The sequence below is a fragment of the Hemicordylus capensis genome, chromosome 3, assembly GCF_027244095.1.
Source record: "Hemicordylus capensis ecotype Gifberg chromosome 3, rHemCap1.1.pri, whole genome shotgun sequence".
Lineage (NCBI taxonomy): Eukaryota > Metazoa > Chordata > Lepidosauria > Squamata > Cordylidae > Hemicordylus > Hemicordylus capensis.
The window spans coordinates 31,875,448-31,899,371 of NC_069659.1; the positions used below are offsets into that span (position 1 = coordinate 31,875,448).

The following is a 23,924-nucleotide window of genomic DNA, read 5'->3' on the forward strand; positions in this document are numbered from 1 at the left end:
TCCAGTGTGTGTGCACCTCAGTACAGCTCAGGCATTATGACTTATGCAGATAGCAAAGTGAGTGGAGGTGGTGGGGGGAGCTGGATAAAATGGTACTAGCACTATTACAACCATAGGAACATAGGAAGCTGCCATATACTGAGTAAGACCATTGGTCTATCTAGCCCAGTATTGTCTTCACAGACTGGCAGTTGCTTCTCCAAGGTTGCAGGCAGGAATCTCTCTGAGCCCTATCTTGGAGATGCCAGAGAGGGAACTTGGAACCCTCTGCTCTTCCCAGAGCGGCTCCATCCCCTGAGGGGAATATCTTACAGTGCTCACGCTTCTAGTCTCCCTTTCATATGCAACCAGGGCAGACCCTGCTTAGCTATGGGGACAAGTCATGCTTGCTACCACAAGACCAGCTCTCCTCCACAACCATCTTTTGGAGAGAGAGGAGGGAGATAAAGGGAGGGAGGGGAATTGTCAGAAAGGAGGAAATAGAAAAAGAAAGAGAAACAGAGAAAGATCAAGGAGAATAAAACTAATATATAAACCAAATGAATTAAAACAGGGATTCTCAAACTTGGAGCCCCCTAATGGTGCAGTAGGGTAGTCATTTGCTCCAAGGGAGCAAGAGGTTGCCGGTTCGAATCCCCACTGGTATGTTTCCTAGACTATAGGAAACTCCTTTATGGGGTAGCAGTGATATAGGGAGGTGCTGAAAGGCATCATCTCATACTGTGTGGTAGATGGCAATGGTAAACACCTCCTGTATTCTACCAGAGTAAACCACAGGGCTCTGTAGTCTCCAGGAGTCAACACCGACTCGACGGCACAACTTTACTTTACTCTCAAACTTGGGTCCCTAGACATTGTTGGACTACAACATTCACTGTGGCTGGGGATGATGGGAGTTGTTTTCTAACAACATTGTGGGTTCGAAGTTTGAATACCCCTAAATGAAAACATAGTCCAAAGTTGCATATCTGGACTTGGAGTGGCTCCTTGGCTCTGGAAAGGTTGAAGATCACTGGTTTAAATAATTAAAGGCTAGTATTACTTTAGAATTTGTCAAACACAAATGATCTGTCTATCCCGCCAAGTGCAAAATTATGCTCCATTTTACTGTCATTACTTGGAAAATGAAGATTCCATTAGTTTTAGTTCCATCTGACAAAAAATGAAGCTGATATCTGTGATTAATTTCACTTTGTGAACAGTCTTCTTGAGTACAGTGTCTATAAAATAGATCTGAAGCGTAGCATTTGTCTCGAATGATATGGCCAAATAAGAAACTGTTTTCTGCACGGCAGGATTTTAAATGCTTTCTGAATTCAAGGCTCGTCTCCTCCCACCTCTTTGCAGATTTCCCTGCAGTGAACTGGGTCATTCAGTTTGACTGTCCAGAGGACGCAAATACTTACATTCACAGAGTCGGGAGAACAGCCAGGTATATGCTTAAATTACTTTTGATTCATTGTTAAAGCAAAATTGTTCAGAGGTTGTAGAAAGGTCATCAGATCTGTATCAGATTAGATTAAAAGCCATTGCCATGTGACAGGTTAGGCTTCCACTCAAATATGAGTTGATTGATCAAATGAGTTTCCATCAATTGATAACCCCATTAAATCTAGACATGCCAAACAATAATTCTGAAAGAAAAAACCATACTTTTTTTTAGCCTACCTTTTGAAGGGAAGAAGGTTTTTGATATCACCTGTGTCCATGTGTTCTCCGCTAATAACATCTGCATTTATAGTCTGATGGAAACCAAATTCACAGCATATTGGAGGAGGTACTATAGCAGGAGTGGAGGAGACTTAAGGCTTCTGGGAGCTACCTCCCCGCCCCGCCAAGAGTCTTTGTTGCCTCCAGCATAAAATAGTAGCTTGGAGAAGTGCAGCCAGTCACAGAATGGCAGCTTGTAAAAACGTTAGATGAACAAGAGATGTTATCATCAACAGCCCTGAATTCCTGGATAATTTTCCTGCAGGATCGGGCAGTGGGCAGGAGCAAGCAAGCTCGCTTTGTAGGGGAAGAAACTTGCGAGAAAGTAAAAGCAACCCTGATCAGAGAGATTAAAAATGGCCGGGGGGGGGGGTCATCATGCCCCATGCTAGTCAGATCTGTAATATTGAAACCTGAAAGCTGCCCGTAGCTCCAGAACTAATGATGTCTGCCTGTCTCTTAGGGGACCCCAACGAAGGCCTTCCATCTGCACTGGCAAAAGTCTTACAATAAAATTAGTCTGACTAATACAGTAAAGGTTGTAGCCCTACTAAAGAGCCATGTATCTCTGGTTCTGTTTTTTCAGACCTGTCTTGATAGGCACCCAAGATAACACATGCTAATAGGGGAATTAAAGTACCACAGTCCCTGGGGCAGAGTTATGGTGCTGTCTTGTAGCTGCTCTCCATCTCAAAAGTGCTGTATCTCCCCTCCTCTAAGTTTGGCTGGAAATCTTGGCACGTCTAGCACGTTGTTTGCCTTACATTGTGCATTAGTAGCAGATTCAAGTATATTTTATCTGGGTTTTAAAATATTTATGATATGTATATCCTATTCCGAAATGGGTCTCCCAGTGCTCTCCCATCCAGATTACTGATCAGGTCTGTACCTGCTTAGCTTCAGTAATGCTGCAGTATCTGTTCCCAGGCCGTTCACTGTGCCTGTTCTTAATACCTGCTTTGCATATAAATACTCTGTTTATCATTAAGTATTTGCTCTCGCAAATCTTGTTAAAAATTCAGTTAATTCAGTCAGGCTCTTGTTTCAGTTGGCCTTACTCCTGAGATGGCAAGGAGGATATACAAGAGCACATCGTTTCTGAAACGCTCTGTGGTTGCTTGTCAGGCTATTGAGATTCTCGTATTTAATTTATTAAGCTTCTAGCACTTATGACAGCAGCACAGAGTGACAGCAGGGAGTCTCTATAGAGTTGGAAAACTGGGATAGAAATGTGAACTTCCTTGAATTTTTAAAGGCCTGTTTAAAATGTGCTCTAGTTTGTCGAGGCTTTTTTGGGTTAAGAAAAATGGAAATTCAATAAAAACGCAAATATTTGCAGTATTCACTTATATATCCATATCAAATATGTGTGTTTCCCCCTTTGGGGCTCTAAAAACTAAACATAAAACAGACCTACCCGTATGTTGTACGTTTCCAAAATAAGCTCATGTTCGTAGAGAATTGGTTGGGAAATTTATTGATGCATCTTGATTGATTGATTAAATGCTGTCAAGTCGGTGTCGACTCTTCGCGACCACATAGATAGATTCTCTCCAGGATGATCTGTCTTCAACTTGGCCTTTAAGGTCTCTCAGTGGTGAGTCCATTGCTGTTGTAATCGAGTCCATCCACCTTGCTGCGTGTCGCCCTCTTCTTCTCTTTCCTTCAAATTTCCCCAGCATTATGGACTTCTCTAGGGAGCTGGGTTTTTGCATAATGTGTCCGAAGTATGATAGTTTGAGACTGGTCATTTGTGCCTCGAGTGAAAATTCGGGATTGATATGTTCTATGATCCATTTGTTAGTCTTCCTGGCTGTCCATGGTATCCTCAAAAGACTTCCTCGAGCACCAAAGTTCAAAAGCATCAGTACTTTTTTTATCTTGCTTCATCAAAGTCCAGCTTTCACATCCATAGAGCGTCACGGCAAAAACCATTGTCTGAACTATTCTAATCTTTGTAGGTATAGACACGTCAATGGCATCTAAATATCCTTTCCAAGGCCTTCATTGCAACCCTACCAAGTGCTAGTCAGCGGCATCTTTCTTGACTTCTGGATCCTTTACTGTTGATGGTCGATCCTAAAAAGCAGAAGCTATCCACCTCTTCAATGTCTTCGTTATCAATTCTGAGGCTGGTTGCTGTTCCTGTTGTCATTAGTTTAGCTCACTCTCCCTGCACATAAGCAGTTGCTTGTTGCTGGGCGGCCGAATTGGCTGCCCAGACAAGTGGATGCTCTGGTTATGCGCTCCCGCACCCAGCTGCGGCTCCGCCAAAGAGCTCGGGCGACTGGGGGATGGGAAGCACCGCCACTTGACGCCCTGGCCCCCTGAACCCCTGGAAGGCACAATGTGAGGGTGTGGTGCCTTTCTTGGGTCCCCGGCCCCCCGTGTGTCAGTCATGGCTGCAGGCAGCCGCAGCTGACACACGATAAAAAGGATGAGGTTGCTCTGTTAACCGGTTCCATTAACTTCATTTAGGGTTAGGGGTTTTTAGGTGGGCTAGCCGCTGTGGAATCACTGGGCTCATCTGCCCGGTTTTCAGTGATTGTCAGAATAGCTTGGGAACATAGGAAGCTGCCATATACCGAGTCAGACCATTGGTCTATCTAGCTCAGTATTGTTTTCACAGACTGGCAGCGGCTTCTCCAAGGTTGCAGGCAACCTCTCAGCCCTGTCTTGGAGAAGCCAGGCAGGGAACTTGAAACCTTCTGCTCTTCCTAGAGCTACTCCATCCCCTGAGGGGAATATCTTCCAGTGTTCACGCTTCTAGTCTCCCATTCATATGCAACCAGGGAGGACTCTGCTTAGCTAAGGAGACAAGTCATGCTTGCTACCACAAGACCAGCTTTCCTCTAAATACAGCTTCTATGTACATAAGGCAGCCTCCATAAAAATACTGGTTAAATACAGGTTATATTTACTTGAAAGGAAGAGGAGACTGAATTTAAGACAAGCTCCCTGATTTCTAACATCAAAGAACTTGGAAAAAGTCTAGTCCTGGATAGAGATGTGAAGGCTTGGGGGGAGGAGCCCACAATTTTTTTCTGGGTGTGGGGGGAAACGAAAGAGGAAAAACAAACAAAACCCACTCCGTCCCCCCCGTCCCCCCCCCCGAGCTTCGCATCTCTAGTCTTGGTAAATACAGTAACTTACAATATTGTTACCTGACAAAATCACATGAAGAGAATATGTGAGAAACATTTTGCACACTCAAGAAGAACTATACAGTTGTTATAGCCCCTCCCATTCTGAATGTGGGCTTTAAGGTGTGGGGGGAAGGTGAGGAATACTACTTTCACTCTCAACCAGGAGCTGTGTCCTTTCCTCTCTGGTCTTGAGTCCGAGTAATGGTGGCAGCTCATGAACAAATTGATGATGGGTGTTATAGCCCAACAACCACTGGGAACCCAAGGTTGGGACCGCCTATCAACCTAAGCATCCTGTTTCACACAGTGGCCCACCAGATGCCTCTGGGGAGCCCATGTGCAAGAGATATGTGCATGCCTTCTCGCCTGCTGTTGCTCGTCTGCAACTGGAATTGAGAGGCACTGTCCCTTTGAGGCTGGAGGTGGCCTGCAGCCACCAGACTACATAAGAATATAAACAATTGTCTTAGATTGTGAACTGATACAAGCAGAGAGTGGGACGACAGGCTAGCAAATTGGTCTACTAATGGCTGATATGCCAGTTACGGCCTTTTCTGGAGACAAATGACCTTTAAAAGGTGGTACATATGCTGGTAACCTCTAGGCTTGACTACTGTAATGCACTCTACGTGGGGCTGCCTTTGTTTGTAGTTCGGAAACTACAATTGGTACAGAATGCGGCAGCTAGGTTGGTCTCTGGGTTTACCCAAAGGGACCATATAATGCTTATTCTAAAAGAACTGCACTGGCTGTCGATATGTTTCCAAACAAAATACAAAGTACAGTTATTGCCTATAAAGCCCTCAACGGCTTAGGTCCAGGGTGCTTAAGAGAACGCCTTCTCTGTTGTGAACCCTGTCACCTATTAAGATCATCTGGAGAGGTCCAGTTATGGTTACCGCCAACTTGTTTGGTGGCAACTCAGGACTGGGCCTTCTCTGTGGCTGCCCCAGGGTTTTGGAATGCACTCCCTGCTGAAATAAGAGCATCTCCTTCTCTGTTTGTTTTTAGGAGGACCTTGAAGATGTACCTATTTTCCCAGGCTTTTAACTGAAACCAAATTTTAAATTTTATTGTGTTTTTATTTATTATGATTTTTATCTTTTTATCAATTTTAAATGTTTTACATTTTATATTGTGTTAATTCTATATACCACCTAGAGATTTCTATATTAGGCGGTATATAAATTCAATAAATAAATAAATGGGGAGAGAAGCAGATCCAAGGAGGTGTGAATTTGGTTTATGGGAAGGAATGCCAGGTGCAACTCCTATAATTCTGGATTCTTAAATATCTCCTTCCCTCCGAATTTTCTGCAGTAGGTATTTTTCAGTAGAATGAAGTCTCAGAAATATATTTCACACATTTTTAACTTAGGTTAAAGAAACTGTTTTTTATTTTCTTCTGCTCAAGTGTTTCTGACTTTTGAATTGCATATGAAAGTAAATACTGAGAAATCTATACTGACAGTACTACTATGTTGTTTGCTGGTGCTCTTTAATCCTAGATTTTCTGTTTAAACTGGTTGACAGGAGGATCAAGTAAACGTTATAAAAGTGTCATTCTAGATGGGGAGGAACTCTACTGATTATTAGAGCTGCTGAAGATAGTGGGGCATGCAGTGGCTCAAGGTCCACAACCATGTGGAGGAAGCAGCATCTGATTTTGTGCATCCACAAAAGACCAGGAGAGCTCGTCTTGGGTTCACCTTGGTTTGCATTTGAATGGGAGACTACATGTGTGAGCACTTTAAGATGTTCCCCTTAGGAGTTGGGGCTGCTCTGGGAAGAGCATCTGCATGCTTGCATGCATAAGGTTACAAGTTCCATCCCTGGCATCTCCAAGACCGGGTGAGAGAGACTCGTGCCTGCAATCTTGGAGAAGCTGCTGCCGGACTGTGTAAATAATACTGAGCTAGATGGACTAATGGTCTGACCCAGCACAAGGCAGCTTCCTTTGTTCTACACAGATGGTCACTGTTCTACATGTAATGATTTTAATAAGTTGAGATCAAGATGGGAGGAGAGGAGGAGGCAGCATGTCAGCATGTGCCTTTCAGGGGTTTGTTCACCTAGCAGGAAAGCATAGGGTTTTTTTGTTTGTTGTTTTGTTATGTCAGAATCTGCTTAGAGTCTAAAGATGGAATGTGGGAGGTGTTATAAAGTCTTCATTGGGTTAGGCCTTACTTAGTGTGAAAGAGATCTTGAATTGTACCGGAGGCTACAGATACAAAGAAATGTGGTTGCTCACTGTTGAGGTTTGCAGCCCTGTTGGAAGAGAAGTGGCTCTCGTGATAGCATGACTGGTTCAGCCTTACCTGTTAGTCGCGGGAGCCAATGAGAGCTTGGAGAGCAAGGTCTATCAAGTAGGGCGGGTGCTGGCATTTGGGGAGTTGCCATTGGAGCGCCACTGGTTTGTGGGAGGGGTGGAGACCCAAAGAAATCTTGCCAATGACACCTGGTCTTTCGTGAGGCCATGGGTAGTTTTTTTGTTAGCCTGCCATCGTTATGTAGAGCTCTGTAATTCAGATCGGGACACTGTCGAGGAGGAGAGTTCTGTGAGTACAAGTTGGCACCCAGTCACTGACAAGGCAGAAAGAGGAGGGTGTGGGTGTCTGTAAACTCCCTTCCCTCCATAACTGAAGCACTTGGGCCGAGGAGGTGGAGAGCTCAGGCTTAATCTGGCAGGTGGAGCCTGAGTAGTCTGACTCTCTCTTTTGAAAATATAAATGCCACAACATATTTGGTTCCATTTAGTGACCATAGTTGCATGAGTAGGTGACCTAGGTGCAGTTTAGTGACCATCATTTGTCTCTCTTCACTTAATGTCTTGTTGCATTTCATGTTATCTGTTTCCATGGTGGGCAGTTAGTTGTTGTGCTAGGTGAGTTTGAGAAAGCCATGGAGGGTGGGAACTGAGGGAGAGAGAAAAGAGGGCATTTTGCTGTAGAAACTCTAGATAAACTCTGACACTCTGGAAGGCTGGGATTCTTTCCAGATAAAATTGAGACAAGATAAATGCTAACATAACTTTATTTATTTATTATTTATTACATCTGTATACCACCCCATCCAAAAGGCTCTGAGCAGTGCACAACAACAAAACCCACTAACCAATCATTAAAACACAATACAAGAACAAATTTAAAAACTGTTTAAAACTACTAAACAATTACAAACATTTAAAAACACTTTAAAAACTCTGGAAGGCCAGACCAAACAAATAGGTTTTAAGGGCTCTCTTGAAGACCCACAATGAACCCAAGCAATGGATTTCTACTTGGAGTGCATTCCGCAGCCCAGAGCAGCTACAGAGAAGACCTTGTTCTGAGTTGCTGACAGATGTACCGATGGTAACTGGAGATGGACCTCCTGTAGCAACTCCTGTTTTGAGGAGCAACTGTCTCCAAGCTCCACGACCTCTTCTAACTTGGCAAAGAGGCACCTTTTTAATGTGGTGATTCACTTTATTTAGCAGGGGGAGAGTTAACTGGCCCTATTCACCCCCAGCACAGTACCTCCAGTGACTGTTGCTGGTGTCTATCTTATGTTTCTTTTAGATTATGAGCCCTTTGGGGACAGGGATCCATCTTATTTATTTGTTATTTGTCTGTGTAAACTGCCCTGAGCCATTTTTGGAAGGGCGGTATAGAAATCGAATAAATAATAATCATCATCTGGAATCTACCTGAGAGATAGGAGTGAAACCACTGCAAAGCAGTGCCTCCTATCCCCAACTCCCCCAGTTGATCCCAGAAGGATATCATGGTCAATGGTATAGAACGCTGTCGAGAGATCCAAAAGAACCAACAGAGTCACACTCCCTCTGGTGATTCTCCAGTAAAGGTCATCCATCAGGCCGACCAGGCTGTCTCAACCCCATAGCCAGCTCTAAAGCCAGTTTGAAATGGGACTAGATTATCAGTTTCCTCCAAAACTGCCTGGAGCTGGCCACCACTCTCTCAATCACCTTGCCCAACCATGGGATATTGGTGACTGGCCTGTAACTATCCATCGCTAAGGGATCCAGGGAAGGCTTCTTAAGAAGTGGTCTAACCATTGCCTCCTTTAAGGAGGCACCCTACCCTCCTTCAGCGATGCGTTAATGATATTAACTAGGCCACCTCCAACAATCTCCTTGCTAGACAGAAGCAGCCCGGTCGGGCAAGGATCCGGAGAACAAGTGGTAAGCCACACTGCCCCAAACAGCTTGTCCACATCCTCAGGAATCGCAGATTGAAATTGATCCAATCTAATACTGCAAGAGGGATTGCTGGACACCCCTTCATAGACTTCACAGAAATAGTGGAGTCCACGTCGGCCCAAATACAGGAATTTTTATCTGCAAAGAACCCATTAAAAGTGTTACATCAGAACAAAGTCTTTGGGGACTGATTCAAAACAGAAGGAACTGAAACCAATCTCCTCACAACCCAGGATAGCTCTGCTGAACACGAACCTGCAGACACAATGTTTGCAGACCAAACTTTTTGTTGTTGCATGCATTGCCACTGCACAAACATTCAAATGGGTCCTATGCTGTATCCTGTCAAATTCAAGTTGAGTTCTCTTCCACTTGCGTTCCAGTTGCTTACCTTGCTGCTTCAGTAATCTTAATCCCCCTTCCATTTTCCATGCATATCAAGTTTCCAATTAAAACATTATGTCAAAGAGGTTAATTGCTGAGCTCTCTTGACATAATCAAAATAATACTAAACATACTTAAGTGTCATTGAAATCTAGAGTAGTATGTGTTGCACTTCTTGTTTGTTTTTGTTCCTTTCTCCATCCAGCTCTAAATCCTCCCAATATGTAGGATGGCTCTTGAATGCAGCAGAAATTAGAAAGTGGAGTAGCGATGTACACTTCATAAAAATAAATTGACAATTTAGTAATCATTAATGAGGTTAGAGGTAATTGGAAAGTTTCATGGGCCATGAGAGTGCATAACTGCATAGAATGAAAGCTAAATTAAGCACCTTACCTAATTGGGATTCTGTGTGCTAGATGTAATTAAAATTAGGTGGACAGGTACTATTTAAATTTGAAATAAAATTATTATATCTTTGTGAAAATTTGACTAAATTAGAAACATTCTGTATGATTTCAAATTGAGGTGTTTTGGTATGTTAATTTTTTTTGTATTCTGCTCTTTTCCCAGGGAACACAGAGAAATATATATGGGGTTATCTCATGTTATGCTTAGAGTGCACCCACAAAGTAGTTCAGGTTGACAATTTCTCAGTTCAGACTAAATTGTGGTGCATACTGAACAACAGAATGGGGCTGTTCACATGACCGCACCTGCAGGCAGGAGGAAGGCAGGGTTCAAACTACCTTCCCCCAGATGACTGCTGGCAGCATGGTCATCGTGCAAGCTGTGTGCTCACACAACCAGCACTGCAAAGAGCAGTGTGGCTGAATTTCTACCCTCCTCCCAGCAGGGCTGGTAAACAGAGTCTGGGACTCATTCTTCCGGCCTCCGTGAATCCCACAATGCACCATGTGAAATGCACGATGGATTGGGGGATTCCCCCAAGAGACGGGCACTCTAGGTGTGAGCAGCCCAGCTCACACACGAGCATGTAGCCTGGATTAATGAAGCACTTGTTCCCTAAACCTTGGCTAGTAACCGGGCTACAAACCTGGGCTAGGTGGTGCTGCCCTGCCAGGATCGGGCCCAATCTCTGCGATTCTCATGCACAGTCTAACCCAGGCTAGGCATCCCTATCCCAGGTTAGGCTGTACTTGAGAACAGCCTCAATGTTAAGTGAGGGCTGCCCATTGTTTTGCCTTGGGCTCCACACTCTCTTTGGGAGAGTCCAGCTTATGGACCATACCTTACACTCTCTTCTGTAGCCATCGGGGCTTTCTCACATCTGAAGTCCTCTAGCTAAATTCTCCAAAGCTAGACAAAAATTATTACTGGTTGGGACTGATTAAAAAAAAGGTAGAAAAATATGTCTTGTTTTTCTTTAGTATGTTTTAGCCCTTCTGATGCTTTTTAAACCAGTTTGAAAGATTGTTTTCAATGACTATGGAATACAGTAATTGTTTTTTGCCAAATGGTAACACAAATTTGCCAGCAAATCTGGAGAATGATACAGTGGCCAACAGATTGGAAGAGGTCAGTCTACATACCTATACCAAAGAAAGGAGACTCAACAGATTGCACAAACCATCACACAATATCCTTAATTTCAAATGCTAGCAAAATAATGCTCAGGAACATCCAACGCAGATTAGAGCCCTACTTGGAAAGGGAAATGCTGGTTGTTCAAGTAAGTTTCAGAAAAGGCCGAGGAACAAGAGACAACATTGCTGATGCATACTGGATAATTGAGAAAGCCAAAGAATACCAGAAAGAAGTCAATATGTGCTTCATTGACTATGGAATAGTCTTCGATTGCATCAATCATGTCAAATTGTGAAATATCCTTAGGAAAATGGGTGTCTCAGAACATCTCAGTGTTCTCATGAGAAACCAGTACACAGGACAGAAAGCCACAGTCCAGACAGAACATGGTGAAACAGACTGGTTCCAGATCGGCAAAGGAGTAAGACAAGGCTGTAGACTTTCTCCTTCTTTATTCAATTTATATGCTGAACATATACTGAGAGAAGCTGGATTGCAAGAAGATGAGCGTGGTTTTAAAATTGGAGGAAGAAACATCCTACTGCACTACACTGGTGACACCACTCTGATAGCTGAGAATGGGGATGATCTGCAAGCTCTAGTAATGAAAGTCAAGGAGCACAGTGAAAAAATGGGACTTTGGTTAAATGTAAAGAAGATTAAACTAATGACTATGGGTACAGCAACCAGCCTCAGAATTGAGAATGAAGATATTGATGTGGTGGATAGCTTCTGCCTTTTAGGATCAACCATCAACAGTAACGGATCCAGCAGTCAATAAAGACGCCACAGACTAGCACTTGGTAGGGTTGCAATGAAGTCCTTGGAAAGGATATTTAGATGCCGTGACGTGACTATGCCTACAAAGATTAGAATCGTTCAGACAATGGTTTTTCCCTTGTCACTCTATGGATGTGAAAGCTGGAACTTGAAGAAGCAAGATAGAAAAATTATTGACGCTTTTGAACTTTGGTACTGGAGAAGACTTGCGGATACCATGGACAACCAGGAAAACAAACAAATGGGTTATAGAACAAATCAATCCAGAATTTTCACTCGAGGCACAAATGACCAGGCTCAAACTATCGTACTTTGGACACATTATGCAAAAACCCAACTCCCTAGAGAAGTCCATAATGCTGGGAAAGTTGAAGGAAAGAGAAGAAGAGGACGACCCACAGCAAGGTGGATATACTCAATTACGACAGCAATGAATGCACCACTGAGAGACCTTAAAGGCCAAGTTGAGGACAGATCCTCTTGGAGACAATCTATCTATATGGTTGCGAAGAGTCGACACCGACTTGATGGCACTCATTCACTCAAACACAAGACTTTGTAGCCGTATGGCATTTGAATAAGGAGAGAATATCAGGATTTTTAAAAGTAAAAACCTTCAAAAAGGTTTCCACTGGGTTCTTAGAAATAGTCATGAGACCCTTTTTCCTGTAGATTTCAGCATGTGAATTTCCATTACAGTTCTATTGAACGCTCCCCCCCCCCCCCCCGGATAAGAAATCTTTTTAAAAGCTGTATGAAATCTGATGTTCCATTTGCTCTTGTTTTCTACAGTAAGCAGTGCATGGACCTTACTTTGATCAAGTTTTATGTAATTTAATGGAAATATAATACCACTAGAGGACAGCAGTTGTTAGCTTTCATTTTTGGAAGGCCATGTTAATGCATTTTCCCTCCAGCTGTTCTATGGCCTTTTCACACATTCAGCTTTTTGGATGTGCATAAAAAGTAATGTGTGAATGCAACAAACGGGTTGAAAACTCAGGTATCATAGATGTGGTGTTGTATGGTAGTAGAGTTTATTAATACAGTTTAATTGTAAGTTTTTATTATTGTTTTATATAATGATAGGTGACCAAAGGGCTTGGAGTCATGTTTGGTGAGGTACAATTTCCTAAAAACACAAACCTCAGATTGGCTGTCTTCTCCTGTTAGGTGTACCCTCAATGGTAAACCTGGATCTGTTGCTATGTAATGTCTGAAATATTACTTACTTGCTCTGCTATATATAGGCATACCTACTTATTCATGGCGTTTCCATTCCTTGCCTACAACCGCAAGGAATGAAACCGCAAATAACAAGTCACTGCGGCCAGTGTTCCCTTTAAGGCGTGCATGTGGCCGCACATTCACATGTTTTTTTATGTCCGCTCAGTTAATTTTAGATCACGCTCAGGTTTAATCAAGAAGGTCCCACTCTGAATGCACGTGTGTGCACACTGCCTTGATACTGCTGCCCAGAACAAAACTCATTCTGCACACAGATGAAATTTTTTTAGAGAGAACATTGATTGCACCTATGCAAATTGGGGGGTTAGGTTTTCAGGGGCTTGAAAATCTCAGGGAATCATAAGTTTGGGGCGGTTCACAAATTTGAAAAACAAATAAATGGCCCAAACAAACAGGATGAAATAAAGGGGCCTCCAGCTATGAAACAATGCCTCCCCAGAAGTCCATCCCCCTCGTGATTTTTTGTGGTGGTGGTGGGTGCAGGGAGTGCTTGGCTCCTGGGCATCTGAGTCTAGCCCACTGTTCTGCCTCCTTACTCCCTCTTTGGCCTCCCTACAACTGCCCTGAAATATATCCAGCATTGCAGGCATCCTTGTGCTTGCATGTTGTGGCCTTTGGACAAGAGCTTGGGCTTTCTCAATATCTCATCCTCTGAGCAGTGATCTCTTTCTTACTTGTTGGCTGCTGATGCAACACCTCCACACCGGCTCCTATATTCATTCCTTCATTCTATTTCTATACCGCTCTTCCAGAAATGGTTCAGGGCGGTTCACATTAAAAAACAAAACAATTAAAATCAATTCACAGTTAAAAACAGACTATAAAACACCATAAAACAATCAACAGTTAAAAATTCAAAACAGTTTTAAACCCCGGAAACCCAGTTTACAAGTTAAAAATAATTACAACAGTTTAAAAACCCTGGAAGGCCAGGCCAAACAGATAGGTCTTGAGGGCTCAAGACCTGTAGTGAATTGTTTCAGTTCACTTCGTTATGTACCGTCACATTCACTTGGGTATAGATGTCCTTGGCTGCTGAAATCTCGCCCTTTAGTCCACAGGGCGACAAAGTCATCCCCCGACCAGCAGTTCCAGAATGATCAGCTTCAGGATCAGACTGACGTAGTTTCTTGCCCTCCTCTCTGCCTGCTAATTGCTCTCTGCCCCACTGCCTCTGGAGAGTCGGGCAAGCCGCCCCCCTCCCCAACCCAGTTGCCACATGTCCAGAATTGGCTTGGACAGGCCAGGAATCAAACGTCTTGTCCTTGATGTAGGAAAACTGTTGTCCTGGCTTCGAAATGTCCTGGAATTTTAGTGGGGAAATGACTTTAATGAATCTCCCCCCATTTCTCTGGTGCAACTTTCCATGCATCGTAGCTACATGGTGTCAATGTTTAAAATTCCCATATTCTTCCCCTTTCTCCAACACCAGTGTTGCCAGCTGACAAGTTTGGCTCTCTGTATGTGGCTCAGTAAACCCTTTCCCCTCATTTCTGGATTCTCTCTAGCCTTAGCGAGGGTAGTAGTGTGCCTCTGGGGTTTAGCTCCTAACCCTCTTCTGGGCAAAGGATGCCCAATGGAGAAGTGCACAAAATAGCTACTGAGGACCACTGTCAAGCACTCTTTCCAAACCCCAGTCAAGAAAGTAGGGTTTTAAAATTTGTGCCCCTGCCGGACAGTTGTGTCTGGGAATTCTTTCCGAATGCAACAACTCTACCCCACTTCCTGACAGACTTCTCCATCATGAATTTTTTCTTTTACCTTCTCCATGTGCTGGTGTCTGCTTAAAGCTCCTAATGTTTTCAGCTGCATTTGTCTTTAAGCTTTAAGCACAAATTCAGGGTGCATAATGCACCTTAGAACTGTGATGTATGAATTTGGACATTGGTCCACTGTTTGGTTTTAGGTACTCAAAGAACCCATTGTGTGAGTCTGACCTAGTACTTTAACACTTTAATAGGCTATTCTTGGTAATAAACACAGCTATAGCCTCAGTCCATTCCTACTTAGCAAATGCTTTATTTCTTGAAGTACTGCAACAGCTTGAGTTTTTTAAAATGGGGTTTTGCGTATGTGCTTAACCACTTCTGGTTAATTGAGGCAGTCTGATAAGAGCAAGGCAGTCTGGTCTCCCATTTTATGTATAATGTATGCTCAACTTTGCAATTGGTGTAGGTTAACCGCCTGCCATGTAACAGATAGAATAATTACCCAGGTGCAGATACATATATTTTGCATAATTCAAAACTTAAACAACAGCAGTCTTTGGTGGTTTTTGAATGAGGATGGTCTGAAGTAGAGGATCTTAAATTCTGAGGTGAAGAACTGCCATTCTTTGTGCAGAGAATGGAAAGCTGTTATTCTCATCAACTTTATATAGCAACTAGTCCCCCGGCCTTCTTTTGTGAGCTTTGCTGTAGGGTTTCAGAGATGACTATTGATTTATTTATTTTTACATTTATATCCCGCTCTTCCTCCAAGGAGCCCAGAGCAGTGTACTACATATTTGAGTTTCTCCTCACAACAACCCTGTAAAGTAGGTTAGGCTGAGAGAGAAGTGACTGGCCCAGAGTCACCCAGCAAGTACCATGACTGAATGGGGATTTGAACTCTGGTCTCCCTGGTCCTGGTCCAGCACTCTAACCACTATACCACACTGGCTCTGGTGCTATAGTTCTGTTTTTTCAATCAGTGGATATTCTTCAGGGATGATGTGTGGATTCAGTTGTGAATCCACAAATGCATTCCCTAGCTTTCCACTGGTGAGCACATTTTTAGCCTACTTTCCAAAAGGAAGAAGGTTTATGAGACCATGACTGTGTGTGTCTGTGTGTCCCTCTCTAATAAACTTTGTGTTTACATTCAGATACAAACTAAATTAACTAAGAGACCCCAGTGGAGGTATTTGTTTGGTGATCCATCATGTTGGTTCAAGATAATGACCACTCAGAATATAGACAACACCCCTTTGTAATTCACGAGCTGAGTCGTACACAAACCAAATTCACAGCACATGGGAAGGGGTCCTAGAGTACCCTGATTTCTCTTTTTTTTTGGCCATTCCGCTATTTTCAAAATGGCAGCCACTCAAGTATAGGCAGCATCACTTTGTAATTCATGTGCTGACAGTTGGATACAAACCAAATTCACGGCACATAGGAGAGAGTCATGAAGGACCCTGGTTTATTTTTGTTTTTTTGCTAATCTGCCATGTTGTTTGAAGATGGCAGCTACTTAAGAATGGCAATGACGCTTTTTACTCATATGTTGACCGTCAGGTACAAACAAAATTCAGAGTACATGGGAGGGTGTCCTAGTTAAGAGTCAGTTAAATGGAACAGAAAGTGCGCTTTAGTTATGCATAGAACTATTTGTTGTTTTGGCAAGAGACCTTTCTGTTCTCCAGAATGTGAAGGGTGAGCACTGTCCATGACATAATGCTGAGCTTCGGAGAGAGTTGTACAACAGTGAGATGTCTTGCTAGTTTGAAGTGTCTCTGAGACTCTGTGTGAAAGGAACTCTGTACTGTGAACTTAAGTTGGACCTGACCCTTCTAGATGTGCTGAGTCTTCAAGGTGCTTAATCATTTCCAAAGCTTATTGTGATGTCACAGATGACCCTGCTGATGGCTCTTAGGCAAGCAGGGTGATTGGTGGTAACTAGCACAAATTTTGGCTGGCTACCAAACCCAGAGAAATGTGTGGCCCTCTGGCCTTTATAACAGATGTGATTGTAGGGTATATTTTAATCAAAATTTAATTGTGATTTAAATCTCAAGGAAAAAAAGTCAAAATTAAATTTAAAAATCCATTTATTATTTAAATACTTCCTAGATAAAAGTGCTTTTAAATCAATACGTTTTTATGTTCTTCATTCTGACAACTAGAATGTTGTCTGTTTTGCTTTTTTTAAAAAATTAACTGTCTTTTAAAAAGCATTTAAAAAACAAACAAACTATTCTTAATTAAGGAATTAACTCATTTTGAAGAAACTCAGTATAGAAATTTCTTCAAAATATGATACTGTATGCAATCTGTCATTACCTATAGCCATGGCAGGCAGGTTTTTGAGGCTCTTTTGGAATGAATACTAGAAGGTACTTTTTTCCCCTTTGTGGTGATCTTGGACCAGAAGTGATGAGAGAAGTTGGGGTAAGCAGCAAAGTGTCCAGATTTGCAAACAACACTAAAATATTTAGGGTAGTGAAATCCAAAACAGATTGTGAGGTGCTCCAAAAGAATCTCTCCAAACTGGGTGAGTGGGCGACAAATTGGTGAATGTGGGTCACTGTAAGCAAGTATAAAGTGATGCATATTGGGGCAACCCCCCTCCCCAACTTCACATATACAGCGATTTTTTAAATTATTATTAATTTTATTTTAAGTTCATATATACATTACACTTACAATGCAAATAATTCCAAAAACTCAGACCAAATCCCCTTATACTTCGCAAAACAAGATCTAGTATTGAAAAAAGAATTATCATGGGCTGATAGAGTAAGTAAATCCAAGAGCCATTTTTCAATATCTGGAGGGTATTTACATTTCCAATTTTGTAAAATAATGTGTTTAGCTACCAGAAAGGTCCCAGTAAGCCTTTTTCATTGATTAAGGGATACTCCTTCTACATTAGAAGGCAATCCCAACAAAACTGAAATTGGATCTAGAAAATATTCCCTTGCTATAACTTAGTCACATATCTTTTTCCAGAAGGGAGATATTACCTTACAATTAAGGAACAGATGTAAGAATCCCTCCTCTCTTTCCCCACATCTCCAACTTTTGTCAGATTTGCCCAACCTACATTCATAGAGTCTAATCGAAGTCCAATAGGAGCAAAAAACTATTTTTTGTTGGACTAACAAGCCTCAGATCATAAGACACTTTAGCAGTTTCAGCTAAAATCACATCCCATTGATGTTGTGAGATCGATACATTCAGTTATAAGCTCCATTTAATTCTTTCAGAATCAAGTGGAGTTGCTACATGGGCTTGAATAAAGTTGTAAAGTATATTATGAGCTTGATTAGATTCATCAATATGATGGTAAAATTTGATAATAACTGGAGCCTCTGAAGCACTAATAGCATCTGGACCAAACCATTTGGATTGTGTTAGTTGAATGTATTGTGTTTTAGTTGAATATATAACCAGCATGTTCTTAGATAATATTCGTGTTTTAGAAGATAAAATGGTTTGACAACAGAATTAACTCATTTTGAAAAAAACCCAGTAAAGGAATTTCTTCAAAATAGTCTGAGATATGATTCCTTATGCAATCTGTAGTTACCTGTAGCCATGGAAGGCAGGTTTTTGAGGCTTTTTGGAATGAAGTACTAGAAGGTACTTTTTTCTTTCTGGTGACTTTGGATTAGAGGTTATGGGAGAAGTTGGGGTAAGCAGCCAAGTGGCTAGATTTGCGAACAACACTAAACTGTTTAGGGTAGTGAAATCCAAAACAGATTGTGAAGTGCTCCAAAAGGATCTCCCCAAACTGGGTGAGTGGGTGACAAAATGGTGAATGTAGTTCAGTGTGAGCAAGTGTAAAGTGATGCATATTGGGGCAACCTCGCTCCCCCAACTTTACATATACAGTGATGGGATTTGAGCTGTCAGTGACTGACCAGGAGAGAAATCTTGGATTGTGGTGGACCAGCTCATTGAAAGTGTCAACTCAGTGTGTGACCGCTGTGAAAAAGTCCAATTCCATGCACAGGCACGAACACACACAATGACTAAAATCTAAACTAATGTTGCACATCTTAAAAATATTTTGCATGCACAGTGGGAGAGGGGTGATGTTTGCTAATCCTGCCTTCCCTCTGCATCCCTATGTGTTTTCTGAGAAAATGTCCTGAAGGCTGTGGGACTGTTAGTTTGCGTATGCAGTGCTAGTCTGCAATTGTCAGCCACTGTGTGCATGTACCTTTGTATGCATATACAGGAGACCCTCATTATTTGCAGGTTCTTAATCTGCGGTTTCTCTTATCCATGGCCAGGTGATAGGGACTCAGTTTATCTGTAAGGCAAAAATAGGGCTATTTTTGCCTATCCACGATTTCTGAGTAGCCGGAAATAACTTCTGACATTATTTCTAGCCGCCATTTTGTAGCTCCCGCTGCCACCCCCCAAACAAAACAACAACAAAAAAGGATGTAACTCGGCCTTTCTTGTGACATGCAGCTGAAATAGGCAGGATCTAACCCCCCGCAAATAAAAAGGGCCTCCTGTATAGAGCTGCAAGCTGTTACGTTACTGATTTTTTTTTAGCCTACTTTCCTTAAGGAATGTGAACACCTGGCTTTCTGTCCATGTATTTGTCCCTGCCCCCCCGCCCCATCAACTTTGCAATGCTTGGACCAATATGAACCAAATTGGGTACAGCTGTAGGGACATATCAGTAGTGTAGTTTGTGATGATGTCATCCACCCCAATTCAGGATGGCAGATGCATAAACACTTGAGGTGAAAGTGGGTTAACTTGTGAACTGCCTAACTGATTTGAACCAAATTTGCTACAGCTGTGGGGACACATAGGGACATCTCAGTGGCATAGTTTGTAATGATGTCATCCACCCTAATTCAAAATGGCAGATGCGTGAACGTTTGAGGTGCAAGTGGAACTTGTGAACTGCCTAACTGGTTTTAACCAAATTTGCTATTGGAGTAGGGACACATAGGGATGCCTCAATGGTGTGGTTTGTGATTATGTAATCCACCCCAATTCAAGATGGCAGATGTGTGAAAGTTTAAGGCTGAAGCGGGTTAACTTGTGAGGATGGTAATTATCAATTAAGATTATAGTGAAAGGAAAGTAGACAGATTAGTTCTTACCAGAACAACTTGTTTATAAGTGTCAAAATGCCACCAGTCTGCTGGCCTTTTAAAAGAAATTTTAATTGCTTTTTCCTAGCATGGGAATGATTTGCTTGGGATTTAGGATAACTTTTTGCTTCTTTTTGTAATTCTTTACAGTTAAAGCAGTGTTTGATTGTATGCTTCATTTTTCAAGTTATTTTCACTGAAGCAGAGGTTACAGTAACTTTTACCAGTATGGGTTTCAGAAATGTCTTCATCTTTTTCTGTTTATTAACAGATTGTAGACATACCTATGACATCGCCCTGCTGTGCTACAGTCTCGTTAACTTGCAGTGTGTTTCTGTTGGTTTGACACAATGAATATATTGATGTGTTCACAGATTAAAGAACGGATAGGCAACTGGAGGTCCAGGCACTCAATCCAGCCCCCAGGGCTTCCCATCTGTCCCCTGACATAGCCCAGACGCTGTTCTAATTATGATTTTCAGCTGCTTTTCTTGGTGTGAGCTGAGACAAGCAAAGACTCTTTAGTATATTCTCCATAGCAACAGAGACTTTTGCAAAGCACTTTCTTATTTATGCACCTCAGCTACTTCACTGTTGGGTCTGATCAGCTAATTGTGCAGAATATTATTACAAATATTTAATAACAACAACAACAACCACCAGTCAATAACACCTGTCTGACTGTGTAAATAAATAAATAAATAAATAAATAAATAATAATAATAATAATAATAATTCAATTTCTATACCGCCCTTCCAAAAATGGCTCAGGGTGGTTTATACAGAGAAATAACAAATAATTAAGATGGATCCCTGTCCCCAAAGAGCTCACAATCTAAAAAGAAACACAAGGAACAGTCACTGGAGGTACTGTGCTGCGGGTGGATAGGGCCAGCAATTTTATATACTGCTTTTAAAAAAATGTTCTCCAAATGGTTTACCTAGAAAAATAAAGAGGATGGTTCCCTCTCCCCAAAGGGTTCACAGTCTAAAAGGAAACATAAGGTAGATACTAGCAACAACCACTGGAGAGATGCTGTGCTGGGACTGGATACGGGCAATTGCTCTGCAAAACAGAAGAGAATCACCACTTGAAAAGCTGCCTGTTTGCTTCGTTAGCAGGGGCCGTGAGATAGTGAAGTCTTGACATGGGGGAGTGGGCAGTACCACTTCAGACTGCAGGTGTGGGATCACATGTTTTAATTCTTCCCATGTCAAAAAAATAAAGGGGGTGGGTGGCTGGGACCTACCCACAAAACTCCAGCCCATTGCCTTTTTCCTTGATGTGCTAGGTTTGCTGATGTTATTATTTGCAGGGAGTATTTACATGGGGGGAGCATTCAAAAATGGCTCAGCTCACCTGGAGCCTGAAATGGTACAATCATTCTACCACCTCAGGACTTTAACCTGTCACTCTACAGGTATCTGACAGACAAAGGGATTTTTCTCCCCTAAAAAGTGTCCACTGTCAGAGTCGTGCACCTCAGTCGTTTAGTACTGTCTGCAAACTAAGACATGTAAGCGTATAGATGGAGGACTGAGAAAAGCTGTTAATATTTATTATTACATTTTATTATATTATTTTATTATTATTTACATTTTATATCCCGCTCTTCCTCCAAGGAGCCCAGAGTACTACATACTTAAGTTTCTCCTCACAACAGATCTGTGAAGTAGGTTAGGCTGAGAGACAAGTGACTGGCCCAGAGTCACCCAGCAAGTACCATGACTGAATGGGGATTTGAACTCTGGTCTCCCCAGTCCTAGTCGAGCACTCTAACCACTACACCACGCTGGCTCCTTATTTACTTTATTTACTTATTTACAATTTACTTATGTAGAGATCTGATCATTATTTTTTAAAAACTCTTTGATTAGGTACAAGGAAGGTGGAGAGGCCCTGCTCATTCTGCTTCCTTCAGAAGAACCCGACATGGTTCAGCAGTTATCACAGAAGAAAGTTCCAGTCAACCACATCAAGTAAAGTATTTTGCTTTTTCATAATGACGTGGTCAGTTTCTCCCCTCTCTCTGCAGGCCGCCCTGTCTCTGAAGAGACAATGATAAAATAATTCCTTGTTTTTGTGTTGCAAGAGAACTGCTAGAGGCTATGATTAATTAATTAATGAGTAAATGTAAAGGCTTTTGTGAGCCCAACGTACCTACACATGGAAGAAGTTGCATGTTGTGTGTCTGCATGGTTTATTGTGCTGAACTTGCCTCTTTTCCTTCAGCCTCCTTTGTGAGTAGGTAATTGCTTACCCTGTCTCTGCATCAGGTGCCACTAGAGCAGAATTACCTGGCCACTGAGGAGACTTCCTGATGTGTCTCTGTCTGAGAGATACTCTGAACTCACCTCCATCCCGTCAGCACCAAGTCCAGTACAGTGACTCAGGCAGAAACATTGAGAGAGGGTTTCTCTGAGGGAATACTCATGCTCTAAAAAGAAATCTTGTTAGGGGTGAGAATAAAGTCTGCTTCTGGTTTAATTTGGTGGGTGCGGTGAATTGCCTCGCAGCTTTCAGAACTTTGGGAAACACGACTACAATACATAGTTTTTGTGCTGTTGTATTAAATTGTTAATCTGCATTATGGCAGTTTGTAGTATTGTTACTGTTTTAGTTCTTTTCCTTTGAGAAAAGTTCTGTTGAGTGCACCAATAGTCTCCTTTCTTTACCCGTAATGACATCTGTTTTAAACCTTCATGCATGCAAACCTAATTACCATTTGGTGCCTAATATCTCAGTCACTCAATATGCACTGAAATTGGTTCACATGCTCCACTGAAGTAGCTGTTGGCTCTACTAATGCTGTTTACAATATGGTTTTATTTCCTAGATGATAAAATGGGGACGCACTTAAGCTTGCAATCCCTTGTAAATGGTCTTTCCTTTCTTCTTAAAGGGATATAATGACTTGCAAAGGTCGTTTAAATAGCAGAGCCGTAGTTTATTGTAGAAAGATGCTCGTTTTGCAGTGGCGCTGATGAGCCGTGGTAAAGGGCTTTCATACCTTCAAGCGTGGCGTCCAGATTCCAGCTAGAGCCATCTCATTGTACTTGTCCTACTCCATTTACCTTTCCAGTTTACAAGAGTAAAAAAGACTATGGGGTGGCTCATCCCTCCAGTGTGTTCTGAGCACACCAGTGTGTTCTGAGCACACATATCTGCAGGAAATGCCCCCCGCCCCCCTGCAGAATTAAGTTACAAGATTCACCGTCTTGAGAATCTCTGTTAACTTAACATTTTTTGACTAGCCCCATGGCTGTGAACATGGGTTTGAAAATATGCAGGTAAAGCTCAGAAGCCATCTGCAGCTCAGTAGGATTTCCAGTGGTCTGGGCTTCAGACCCCTACATAAATGCTTATTCCTCCCCATGGTTAGCAGAAGCAGAATAAATTATTCAAACAAGTGCAAATAGACTGAATTTGCATAATTTATGCGAGTTGCAGAACTCAGCTTCTCTGGGTACAAAACTTTAATTTTTTTGCTTAACCAGAGCAGGGATTCTCAACCTTGGGTCCCCAGATGTTATTGGACTTCAACTCCCATAATCCCCAGCCCCAATGGTCTTTGGTTGGGGATTATGGGAGTTGAAGTCCAGTAACATCTGGGGACCCAAGGTTGAGAATCCCTGACATAGAATATAACTGTTAGGGTTGAGTTTTCAAGTGGTAGCCGGGAATTGGGAACTGAGGGACTCAAGTCAGGAGTCAGAGCTGGGAAGCTAAGACTTGGAATGAACCAGGAAATACTGTTGTTGACTAGGCTATCAAGTCCCAGCCTGAAGAGGAAGCCTTTATGGCTCTTCCTGTTGAGAAGAGCCAATGGCCAGATGGGTTGGATGGAATAACTCAAGTTCCTGGGTGGGCTGAGTCACTTTACCCTTTAGTGTCTGGGAAGATGCTCCGACTTGTAGCCCTGGTGAGTCACTGCACAGGAAAGCTCTGTGCAGAACCACTGGTTCCCAATTATAACCCAGGTATCTCCTGACAAAAAGCCCTGCAAAAGATATGGTAGGCTGCTAAGCAAGATGAAAGTTCCTATTCCCTGCCTCGTCCTATTGTGCTTGGAGCACC

The 23,924-nt window shown here is 42.3% G+C and overlaps 1 protein-coding gene across 2 annotated transcripts in view; it reads left to right on the plus strand.

Moving 5' to 3' along the window:
- The window catches only part of DDX10 (DEAD-box helicase 10), a 300,200-nt gene that overhangs the window by 31,165 nt on the left and 245,111 nt on the right, over window positions 1-23,924 (plus strand). For both annotated transcript variants that reach the window (XR_008320238.1, XM_053312440.1), the window contains exons 9-10: window positions 1,348-1,432; window positions 21,725-21,826. Coding sequence is in view for 1 of the 2 variants with exons in the window: in XM_053312440.1 (XP_053168415.1) it covers window positions 1,348-1,432; window positions 21,725-21,826 (187 nt within the window). In the remaining variant the exon portion in view is untranslated. The remainder of the gene's footprint in view (window positions 1-1,347; window positions 1,433-21,724; window positions 21,827-23,924) is intronic.